The following is a 12,969-nucleotide window of genomic DNA, read 5'->3' as shown; positions in this document are numbered from 1 at the left end:
AAGTTATTTCTTGCCTTACCTGTCTTAAATTAGCTCAGACTTGATCTTATTTCTTCCTCAAAGGCCCACGAAAAGCTCTGTTTCTTACAAGTCCACCTTCAGACTAAGAAATCACGTTCTTTGCTTTGACAACATAAAAGAGAAGGAAGCGCTCAGGAGAGTTTTCCCATAGCTGCGTGGAACAGGCATGTTACTGGAGAGGCTTAAACTTAATGTGAAACTTAATATATTCTTATCATCAAAAATGTGAGGAAAAAATGATATGGAGAAAACGGGTAAGCTGGCAGACATTTCCACCATGGAGAAAAGTGTGCAAGAGAGGAAATTCACTGTTCTGGGCAATTGACAGGGTGTCTATACCAGGATTTTACTCTCAGACACAGGAAACTATCAACTACTGCACTATTACTTCTATTGGGGAATAGAATTTCCTCATGCACACAAGAATATGAGCCTTACAAACAAAAAAAACACACAACAAAACCATCATCTGGTAAGTTATGTTCACCAACACGCCATCCATCCTAGGAAGAGCAGACAGGAGAAGACAGATGACAGTCACAGGGCAGCACCAAGTAGTCTCTCCAAATACCAGAAATGCAGCATCTGCTGAAGTCTGCGGGTCGCTGTTGTAAAATGCCAAGAATACTTGTTTTAATGGACTTCTCGATCTGGGAGATATCTTGTGATCTATAAGCTTCTAGCACAGCATCAAGCTGGTTTTACGCAACCCTCTCCTCAGTTCTGGTCAAAAGGTAAGGCTCAATTCATGACATTCCTCTGCCTCAGGAAGTGAAGAAAGATTGGCCCTTTCAAAGAAAACCCATCACTGCTTATCAAAAGTGAAATACAGTGTGCCAATATTTTTACTTTCATTTTTCTTAAGGACACATGAAGAAGACATCAGGAAATACTTTAGGATTTTGGGGTGGATGGGTGGAGTAGAGGAGGAGTAGCAGCATGGATTTCTTTCAGTCCACAGAATGTAGGTCAGCCCACTCTGATGGCAACACCCTGAACTTTTCTTCACATTCTTAGATGTATGCATCTCACAATTTTGCAGGCCAGGAAATCATGAATTTTAGTCATGGTCCTGCCCCTGATTTGTCAGGGGACCTTAATATTTGCTTCTCTCAGTTACTTATTTTAAAAACTGTGTCAAAATTTTGCTTGTCTTGCAAACTGTTAATAAGAAGCGATATTATATAAATGTTGAGCAGTGTAACTTCTATAAAGACTATGTCACAATGTAATAAATTAGAGAAGCTTGACTTCCTTATTTCCCAATAAAATACTATTTTGTGAAGTATGTGCAGGATTTATTTACTTCAAAATAAAAGAATTTGGAAAATGTCCTTCCTTCCCTGTATAAGCTATTTTTAACTAGTAATAGATTTATATTTTACTCTGTGAAAGTATAACCTATTTTTAACCTCACATTTTCATGTAAAGTTTATGAACAAAATACTTTAGAACGGGAAATCAGAGACCATTTCCTGTTTTAACAAGGATAATCCCTTGACTAGTAGGCAGAAATATTCAGTCCTCTTTATTGTTAATTAGCACACTATTCATCCTATATTTCACAATTTAATGAAAGAAAGCAAGTTACTGGGAACATTATTAAGTTCAAACCATCTTTCACCTTATTTATCCAGAACTCAATAAAACTGTTCAGTCACAGACTTGCAGCCTCCAGCTAGGTTCCTGCTATTAGTCTTAAATCACTTTTAGAGTTGCAATAACAGTAAGTTGCCAAACTCAAATACACATCCATCTACATCTGCTCGATAATTTGTCTTACTGGGCAGTCTGGAAGAATTTCAGTTATTTGACCAAAGCTTTAAGGTCTTTTTTTTTTTTTTTTTTTCCTGCTTACCACAGAATCAATACTTTCTAAATCTACAAATTACCATTTGAAAAAATGTATCTGGAAAAATGTTGAAGGGCCAATGTTTTCTTTAAGGGAGAATGAGATGGCCTCTAAAAAAAAAAAACAAAACCCTGCATGTTGGCAGGTTTAAAAAGGTAACTACTGCTTCCATAGCGAATAGCTGAATCTCAAAATTTCCAGCCTTAACTATGAGGCACCTTTTCAGAAATTGATTTATTCAACTGAAGAGGCCAATCAGGCCACAACAACAACAACAACAAATAGGGAGCATGAAACATAATTTCATTTCATCCCTGCATGGTGGAACAGCAGAAAGCTGCAAGTGACAACAGCAACACTGAGCAGCAGCCACCCACCCTAAAGGCTTAGTGACCCCTGGGTCTGGCAGCATCAAAGGGGTTTGGCAGCATCAACCTCTTCATGCAGCACAGCATCTAAAATATCATGAATGGGAGAAGTAATATCTGGCTGCCCTCTCCAGTGCCCACCGCAGCACATCTTCTGCACAGGTATCATAATTAAAGTAGTAACCCTTAACACTGCTGTTTTAAGATGATAAACTGATTTTTGAGCTCTTCACATTTGATTGAAGCAGACACATACAAGGCTAATTAACTGAATGAAGTCCTCCCAGAGGAGGGCCATAAAGATGATCAAGGGGGTGGAGCACCTCTCCTACGTAGAAAGGCTGAGAGAGCTGGGGCTGTTCAGCCTACAGAAGAGAAAGCTCCAGGGGGACCTCATTTCAGCCTTTCAGTATTTGAAGGAGACTTATAAAAATATGAAGAACAATTCTTTGGTCAATTGGATAATGAGAGGATGATGGGGAATGGTTTTAAACTAAAAGAGGAGAGATTTAAATTAGAGTTTAGGAGGAAATTCTTCACTCAGAGGGCAGTGAGGCACTGGAACAGGTTGCCTAGAGAGGTTGTGAATGCCCTATCCCTGGAAACATTTAAGACCAGGCTGGATGGGGCCCTGGGCAACCTGATCTAGTGGGTGGCATCCCTGCCTATGGCAGGGGGGTTGGAACTAGATGACTTTAAGGTCCCTTCCTACCCAAGCCATTCTATGATTTGAGTCTTAATCAAAGCCATTTACTCCCTCTGAATTGGCACAAGTACAAAACAGGCATGCTCACCAGCACAGCCAGTGCCATACGCTAGGATCAGGGAGAGTAGGCAAGGCTGCTCTCCATGGAGAAGCACCATGGAGAAGCTGCCACGAGCTACATACTTTGGCCACCCGCTTCCTGCTTTACCCAGCAAGGCAGCCACAAATTGCTCAGACTTACACTTGCCTATATTTCCAACACAAGTTCTCTGTTTCATGTCTGAAATTTTATGTAAAATCTAGGTAGTGGTCCAAAATTTCTGCTGCTTTCCATCCAAACTGTGTTTTCCCCTTTTAACTGGGAAGTACAATTAATAGCAAGCCTATGCAAATAAGCTAATATATGTTATTCAAAGAAGCCCTATCTCCATATAGAATATCAGTCTTTTGATATTTTTCCTTTCTTAAATGATGCGGTTTTATCCATTCTCACCTGGATTCACAGACTGTAAAGCAGAGACAAAGGGAATGAAACAGAATACATGATCATGCTCATAGTTAGGTCTTACTGGAACAAACAGTAAGGATCTTAATGATTCCCAGAGTTTCTGATGGCCTCGAGCAAACTGCCTTCACAGAGGTGCCCCCTTTGGCTGCATGCGTGGCACAGGTGATTCTAATTTTATTTGCTTCACTAATGCCATCTGCAACCTTAAGACAGCTGTGCTGAGTTCATTACATACTGCTTCACAGGTCTGATAAGGGCAAGACATTAACTACCATGTTGAAGAAAACTGTTTCAGAGCATAATGAGTTGTCTTTGCTCCGGCGTCACTTAAACTTGTCCACACTAGCCAGGCACTACCTTTGATGAAGGAATCAATACTGCCTGAGCTGACGTGTCAATTGAGCTAATCTTAACTGAAAACAACTGCTACTGTACTTCAAATCTACACAGACTGGTTTAAGAAAATCCTGTCCAACAACTCTGATCTGCTGTACCTCCCACTGAACAGCATGGCTGACTGAGTCCTTCACCCCTTTAGATGCAAAACAAAGGAGGCTAGGTAAAATCACCATATCAAGGGATGAGAGGCTATAAAAATGAAATTTCAGAGCTCTTCTGAATTCAGGGTATCACTTTCAGGCTGTGGTGAAACATGAAACTCACTTTCCTTATGTGTAAATAAGTGTCTGTTTTAAGGAACCTATTCAAATAAACTAGTTTAAGTTAACAGTACCACATGCTTATTAAGTCCAAAAGCTTGAACACAGTTTTACATTTGTAGGGATATACTTGAAAATACCTTTGAAAAAGATAGCAAAGGAAACATCATTGATAGAAGAAAAACACACAGGTCATTCTTGCTACTAAAAAGTTAATTTTCAAGTTTATAGAGCCAAGTTTAAACATTTGCATAATAAAATTCTCCTCTGACAAGGCTTAAAGTATTGTAAGGTTGAAAAATATATATGGATACTGAATACAAAGAATTACAATAGTTGTGAATTGTAGTGGAGGCTGTACTTAGAAAAATTTCATCTACTCTAAGTACTAAATAGCTTACCAAATCATGGGCTGTATTTTATTCTGTGGTATTTTGTCTGATGGTTTCATTCTGTCCCAAAACAACAAGCCCTCCTCCAACTATTCAGTTTGCTGAAATAATATACATGCCTACACAACATTTTGGTTTCCTTCTCAACTAAAACCAAAACAAAAAGTTCGTCAGTTCTGCTAACTTTACAAATGCTGGCACTTCAGTGTGCTGAATGCTGGCTAGTGTGAAGGAAGCTGCGATAAAGCCGTAATTTAATTTTGCCAGTAGGACCAGCAACGGGATCCAGTCTTTCAATCAGAAAAGGTAATACATTGCACTACATTACACTGTAGGTTCAGTAATGCATAGTAGGAAACAAAAAGAGCAGTCAAGAGAAGCATGAACTACACAGAATTTAAGTGTCTTGCCTTTCAAAAGTTACAGAGATGATAATACATTTTTAAAACCAGCTAAACTCTACTGTTTGTTCTTTGTTAGTCATCAGGGAGGCATGTCACTACTCTCCTGTAACTATGTCCCCCAATTACTTCGATGACTTCTTCCTGGACGGATCTTAGATCATGTCATTGTTTCAGATAATATTTTTGGAATATCTTCAAGTCTTTCTTCCTCAGAGAGCCCTTTTCCAGTTCTCCATATATGTCCAAGATGCATCTTCATGTCATTTCACAGGTATCTCCTCCCATTGGTGTAACTCTCAATTTAACTTCTTTCCCTCTCTAGCCAACCTCACCCTTCCAATCCTCTCCCATCTTCTGTTCCCATCTTCTCACTACAACGGGCCATGATCATCCTTCACTCTTAACTGTCTCTTGGTCCATACACACAGGATGTTTTCAGAGGCTGCCACATAGCTCTTTTGATTATAATCTACAACCCTTCCCTTGTCCCTTCAGCTAAATCATTCACTTGGGCCTATTTTTGCCTCATCTACAGTGATCCTTTCTGGCCAACCCAATACAGCCACAACCACATCATGCAAGTAACATGGGTAGATTTGCTGCTGCTGTACTATCCATCTCTCAGCCTCTGGCTTTTAAATATACTGAACTTATGTTGACTGTTCTCACCTTGACTTTTCGCCACTGATCTTATTTGTGTGCTCACCCCTTGCCCTGCCACCCCTACCCTGAATAATTCATCAGCCTTCCACCAAGCGTAACATCATTCAGTATTTCCACATGTGCACGCCTGGCCACTGTTCAGAATGATGCGCCTTGTGTAATTCAGAAGACCCCTCCTCCTCTTCCCCAGGAGGAATTACACCTACCATAATGAATGCAAAGGCATATCACCTAATAGAAGAGCCCACAGGCTTTTCTATTCGTGCTAGTACTTTTCAATTGAGACCTACACCATTGCTAACCTATGTTTCCCACCTGAGTTTAACTTTTCTTTCCTGTTACTTCTTCCACTCTTGTTACAGTTATCTCAAAACCGGCCTGCAAAGTCTAAGGGCTGCTAGTATTTTTTACAGCTGGCTTTTGAGCACTGCTATAATACAGCAACAATGCAACACTACAGACAGGTGCAAATGCCGCATCACCAGGAAAATACTTGGACTCGGAGAGGTCAGAATGCTGAATAGGGCACTACCCCCTTGAAAACCATATAAAAATGTACTATAAGCCAAATGCTTTACAAGGCAGATATAAATCTCACAACTCTCCTGTTTTTGAAGAATCACCCTATGTTATGCAGATTGTCAGGAAGAGGCAGGCAAACCACCAATAATTATTCAGCTATCTCATTGGAGAGCCTGAGAGAGTGACACGGTGACAACTTGGAGACAGCTCAGGCCTCACGTACCACTGGAAAACTTTAATTTCCCTTCGGTGGGCCTGGACTCCAGCTTGTGTTCAAAGGACACCTTCAAAACACATATACCTCTTAAGCTCTTAACCACTATAAAAGAAGAAATTCATTCAATGGGGAACAATATTTTCCTTCTCAATGTATTCATAAAAGGGTCTCTCCCCCCTCACAATATTCAGGTAATATTTTAGCAGGACAGTCTTGGCTCTCATCCACCAGTGAATTAGGGCTTCATCATTCCCATAAACTGATTTAAAACCCCTCTGTTTTGTCCCAGGAATTACTTCCCAAAGGGTATAGTTTCAGAAGTGGTTCCAGAGACTTGAAGTGCTTTCTTTATGGGGAGAAATAAAAAATAGTATTTCTGTAAAAGACTATCCTTTCTTCAGAAACATTGGTATCTGAAGGACATCAGTTCACTAGAAGATTTTGGGAGCTGGTGTGGCTCCAAAGACTCCTTCACTGGGAACTTGTCTGTGATTTTAAGCCATTAAAACAAAAGTGCATCTCTGGAAGAGGCTAGTACGTATTTTAAAATCTCACTGTGAATCAAATAAAGCTAAATTATTTGCACTGGTGATTTGCTAAATGTCACTTCAGAAATGCGAAAGAAGGCGAGTTTTACTTCTTAGACCAGCTTGCATTCCTGCACATCACTCGGAAGAGAACAACGGAAACGTGACTGAATGTGAGAAAGTACCAAAGTGCAATGTGTGGGGGTGGGGAGAAACACACATACTACAAAAATGTAGTAATTCTCCACCCAAGCATTGCTAGTGAATGACCTCACTGGTTTCCTACATGTACTCCAGCAGCCTTCCTGCCATCACTGTGTTGAGCCAAGCAATGATGTCAACAGTCCACCTGTGAGAGTGATGTAGCCCCCTCGGTCAGGGTCACAGAGAACTCGGATAAAAGCTGTGCCAGTGTTAATTAAATGCACTTCTTGTTTCACTGCTGATTTCCTCTGATAAGGTTCAGCTCATTTTTCCTGGAAAGACTTCCATGCTGAAAGGGAACCAGAGCCAACTATAATACAAAACAAATATTACTTAGAGAATATGAAGACAACGCACTAAATATTTAGTTAAAAAAAAAAACAAAGTCTGACAGTTCTAGGAAAAATACAAATCTAATTAATTTACACATGCTAATGACGAGACTAAACTACAAATGCTAGTTACTGCAGATAGCTTATTTTTCAGCAGTACTTAACACTTCTGTTTTAATGCTCCTCCCAATTCAACTGGAGCAGATTTCTAATAATCTACTTTACCGCTGATAAGTTCTGACAGGTTAGAATGAGAGGAGCTTATCCAGGAAAAACATGCTATGAAAATGGAGTTCAACTTTTAATTAGCATCAGAATTACCATTACAACTTTAACAGACACATCGCCCAATAGCATGTGTTGTGCCATCAGAAAGACCTCAGATATAAAAAGACTCCAAGCAGCTTAGCTATTAAGGATACTTTTCCACTAACACAATTATCCTGCAAATAGTGAAAGGGAAAAAAAAAAAAATATATATATATATATATTTCTATAAAAAGATCTACCCCCACTGTCATGACTGGATGCTTTCACCATATGCTGTCACCAGGATTTCTGTCATTTTTTCTACTTTGTTGCTGTAGACATTTTCAGATAGCTTTATTAGTGAAAGAACTTGCAAAGGAAGACTCTCAGTATAGTAACCTTACATGAAAAATATTCCTTCTTGGAATTCCTATTAAGTCTTAAGACTTAATTGTCGACAGTAATACACACAAACAAAATCCTGAGCTGACAAAATAGAATTCTACTTTTGAGAGCACTTTCCTATTACAAGAGTGTGTTTCCTGAAAATCACAAGCATCAATTCTGAAAGGTGACAAGTGGACCTCTTCCCATACTTTTAATTATAGAGAAAGAATTGTATCACAAAGGTGTTAGGAACATATTCATATTCATTCAGATTTGTAGCAACTGTAATAGTTCCAAGGAATGTTCTGTCCCACATTCCTTATCATTAGCAGTATATTCCAAGTAATTAATGATCACTTGCTGTCTACTTAGTTTTTTATCTCTTGGGGATCTTATGTCTATACAGCACCTTACCCTAAAAATTCTTCTAAAACACATAATACTAAAAATATACTATCTACCCTGTTCCTGGTGTGGGAAAAGATCCATGGCTATACTACCTCTCACTAAAGTCAGGATAACTAACTTGGACATATTTTTTAAAATTTCCTTCAGCTGGAAATCATATTTATATGTACGTATAAAATGTCCTTCATAAGAACCATATTTTTGGTTCTAGGTGGCAAATCAAAGATGTGAGGTATGCCTTGAAATCATTTGGTCTATACTGCTCCTATGGACAGTTCATATAGATTTACAAGGCTGAACCACAGTTAGTTTGTGTTGAGGAGGGCAGTGTGACTCATTCAGAAAGCTTAGCCCAAGAACATTTTACTCCAACATCCTACAGAATAGCTCCCTCATGGATTTGAAGCAGTTGCTGCCCATTCTTCATATTTACTCCTTCTCACAACTTTATGACACACAATTTCCAGTTCAATCTTGAATCTAGGCCATGAAGGAGATACTAGAACTTCTGACAAACTGTATTCTGTCACCAGTGATTGAGTCTTACACAATTTAAACACACAGCTGTGCTGGACTTCTGGTGGATTCTCATCATGTAGTCACACAGAAGGAAAGCACATCCCCATGTCCAGTGAGTTAAAGTGACACAGTTTCCTGAACTCCAGGAACTCTCCTGGTCAGAAAGTACTTCCTTCCTTGTTTCAAACACTTGATTGTTTCAGAGGGAATTCAAAACAATAGATTAGAAACTTTCAGCCTTTCCTAAGTGTACTGCTACACAAGGAAATCAGGCCGTGCTCTGGGAAGATGAGATAACATTGGGAGAGGACTCTTATCCGGAAATGCAATAGCTTTTGCATCCCTTCTCTAGGACCATCCCATGAATCAGCTACATATAAAGTAATAATTCATACTCTAAGATGTCAGATGCAGTTCAACTATTGTTTGAAATAAGATGTGCATGGTTAGCAAAGGGCACGAGCAGTAACTTCTCAGATACTTTCATAAGCCATGTCGGAGGACAAAATAGTAGGAGCTTCCTAATCTGAAGTCCATACTTTAAAGGAACAGTTAGAAAAAATGGATAATTGCCATTTTTAATACCCCATTGTTTACATCTCTAAAAAGGAGAAAGAAAGTGCTACTACTGCAGTTACAAACCAACGCCTTTCGCACTAGTTTTAAAGAACAGGCAGAGAGACTCCTAATAGCTGGGAATGGATTGGGCTCATCAGATCCTACTGAAAAGCATTCTTTTAATCAAACACTTTTTCCCAACATAATTCCTTTCATCTATATATGCTATGGAAGAAAGATGTAACATTTACAATACCATCTTCCTAGGGAAGATACAGGGAAGCCGGTTGATGAGATTTTTTAATTTTTATTTTTAGCAAAGCTTTCAACACTGCCTCTCACAGTATCCTTCTGGACAAAACAACTAACACACAGCTACACAAATATGTAATAAAACAGTCAAACAATTGGTTGACAGGTTGAGCTCAAAGGGTAAATGGGCTTACATCAGACTGACAGCCAGTCAATAATGGGGTTCCATAGGGCTCCATTTTGGGGCCAATTTTCTTTAACATTTTCAGAAATGACTTAGATGCAGGACTAGAAGGTATACTAAGTAAGTTTGCAAATGATACTAGATTAGGAGGAGCTGCTGACTCCCTCGAGGGTAGAGAGGCCTTGCAGAGATATTTTAATAGATCAGAGTGCTGTCAATCACTGACTACGAAATTTAACAAGAGCAAGTGCCAGATTCTGCACCTGGGACAGGACAACCCTGGCTATACATACAGACTGGGGGATGAGAGACTGGAGAGACGCCACGTGGAAAGGGATCTGGGGGGGCTCTGCTCGATGGCAAAATAAACATGAGTTATCAGCGTGCCCTGACAGCCAAAAGGGCCAAATATGTCCTGGGGTGCATCAAGCACAGCGTTGCTAGCTGGTTGAGGGAAGTGACTGTCCTGCTCTACTCTGCACTGGCATGGCCTCACTTCAAGTATTTTGTGCAGTTTTGGGTGCCATAATTAAGCAGTATGTAAAACTATTAGAGTATCCAAAGGTGGAATATGAAGATGGTGAAGGGTCTACAGGGCAAAACGTATGAGGAGCAGCTGATATCCCTTGGTTTGTTCAGCCCTGAGCAGAGGAGGCTGAGGGGAGGCCTCATGGCGACCTGCAGCTCCCTCACGAGGGGAGCGGAGGGGCAGGCGCTGAGCTCTGCTCTCTGGGGACAGCGACAGGACCTGAGGGAACGGCATGGAGCTGGGACAGGGGAGGGTCAGGCTGGGGGTTAGGGAAAGGCTCTGCACCCAGAGGGTGGTCGGGCACTGGGACAGGCTCCCCAGGGCAGTGGTCATGGCACCACGCCTGACAGTGTTCAGGAAGCATTTGGTCAGTGCTCTCCGACATAGTTTGATTTTTGTGTGGTTGTGTGTATAGCCAGGAGTTGGACTCAATGATCCTTGTGGGTTCCTTCCAACATAGAATATACCAAGATCAAGTACAGTTATTTAAAGGCTGCAAATTGAATAATCAAAGGTAACAGATATGTAAATATATATATATATTTTTTTTCAGGATTAGGGTGCCTATGTACCTCAGACTCAAAAACATCAGAAACAGGAACAATGGGAAGAGTCATTGTCTCAGAGCCTGTAGTCAGAGCTTTTGTATATTATGTTTTCCTAATTCTCTTTTCTTATCAACGTAGAGCTACACAACAGGGGAGGATAAAATTATTATTAAAAAAATGAGGACTCACCTGGTTCTATACATTTTTAGTGACAAAGGGGAAATGCACTTCCCTATCAAGTCAGATCAGAAGTAGGGGAGTAATCAAGTTGAACGCTCTACACTCACCGTTCCTACCAGAGGGTAGATGAATCCAGCTCCAATACTGGCTCGCACATCACTAATTGGTAAAATGAAACCAGTGGGAACACCCTTCCTCTCAGGCTGATGGGAGAGGGATAGGTGAGTTTTTGCCATGCAGATGGGAAGATTTCCAAATCCCTAACAGAAAATGGAAAAAAAATGAGAGAAAAATGCTTTTAAGATTGCAGAAAACATAGAACACATTTTTACTTTGTAATCAGCATTTCTGTAAATCCTAAAATCTATATAAGCAGCAACTAATCTCAGTTCCTTTACATCTAATATTTCAGAAATGGACAGAATACTGTATTTTACACACTATTGTCTTTCAGCTCAGGCCAATACCTCCAAAGAGACTTGTCTGTAGTCATATACAGCTATCTGAGTGGGTTCTCACTCTGCAGTTAGGTACAAAAGGTGCCTATACAAGAGTTAGTGTGTGCTATTTTCAGAAAAGGGTGCACAACAAGTACCACACTGAACAAGAAACCTACATTGCTCAATACAATTCCAGAAGGGCACGTCTCTCTAGACAATACTTCCCTCTGGGACTTAGCGACCTAGTTAGATAACCTAGACTGGGATTCATAGCAAACTCTCTAAGAGTATCAACATCTTCTCAAGGGTGAAAACAAATGGCTCATAATGCTCAGTTTGTTTTTAAACAGGATAAAAAGCATAAGGTGATGACAGCCACTTATGACAGTGCAGCAACTAATCAAAAAGTAGGAAAAAATCATGGAAAGGCCATCCGGAGCTTTCCCAACACTTTGTCTCCCAGGTTATCAATTAGCCTTGGGTCAGACACCTTCCACTCTTCTGTTCAATGCCTTAACAAACAAGGATGCAATTCTCAAGGCCAGGAGGAGAGGCAGCACTGCAGGCAATTGACTCTATAGCCCAGTGCTGACAACAATCCTTTAATGACATTGTGAAAATATTTCCTAATACTGCTAACACTTAGACTAAAAGTGGATTAGAGAATCACAGTGGGAAAAGATAAAGAAATGGATTATTTTGCTTCAAGTAGACTAAGTAAGCTTCTTTTCCATCTAGAAAATCAAGTTCATTCTCATGAGATTTACATATAGAGAAGACGGCTATACTTCTGCTTGTCTGACCAATTTGCTGAAGCATGCTCAGGAATTTTTCCATGACACATCATCCATAGTTTCTATTTTCTGACAGAACGGCTCCAGCCATGTTTACTTCCAGAAGCTGTTACGTTTACAGAAATACATTCACCTCTCCACATGGTTTCAAAACTGTTTTGAAGCTGTAACAAAGCCCACTCCTGTATGTTTTAGGAACAGCGACCTATTTCACCTTCTAGCATTAATAATCCCTTGAAAATAACATGAAGGAAAGCAAACAATTTCACAAGTGTTTAGTAACAAAGCTCCCAAACGTGTAACTGTGCACAGGTCTTTTGTGATGGCAAACTCATTTTTGAAGGAACAAATGAATATGCTCGTTCACCAGCAACTACTTTTGCAGATGTGCAGTTGTCACATTTAAAGCAGTAAGCCTAAATTACCACTCTGCACAGAAAGTGCATGATTTCATCAGCAACCTCAGAATGATTCTAACCATCATCCACATCTCATGTAGATATGTATGAAAGTTATAGGAAGGTAGGAAGGTAACTTTCAAGGTGA

At 40.0% G+C, this 12,969-nt stretch overlaps 1 protein-coding gene across 4 annotated transcripts in view; it reads right to left on the bottom strand.

The window, feature by feature from the left end:
- MTHFD1L (methylenetetrahydrofolate dehydrogenase (NADP+ dependent) 1 like) overlaps positions 1-12,969 on the bottom strand; it is a 150,585-nt gene that overhangs the window by 37,519 nt on the left and 100,097 nt on the right. For all 4 annotated transcript variants that reach the window (XM_084514706.1, XM_084514707.1, XM_084514708.1 and 1 more), the window contains one exon: positions 11,297-11,449. In XM_084514706.1, coding sequence (XP_084370832.1) covers positions 11,297-11,449 — 153 coding nt within the window. The remainder of the gene's footprint in view (positions 1-11,296; positions 11,450-12,969) is intronic.

Source organism: Aythya ferina (genome assembly GCF_964211825.1).
Source record: "Aythya ferina genome assembly, chromosome: 3".
Taxonomy (NCBI): domain Eukaryota; kingdom Metazoa; phylum Chordata; class Aves; order Anseriformes; family Anatidae; genus Aythya; species Aythya ferina.
The sequence above is the reverse complement of the archived record's forward strand: the minus strand, read 5'-3'. Positions and strand labels throughout refer to the sequence as shown.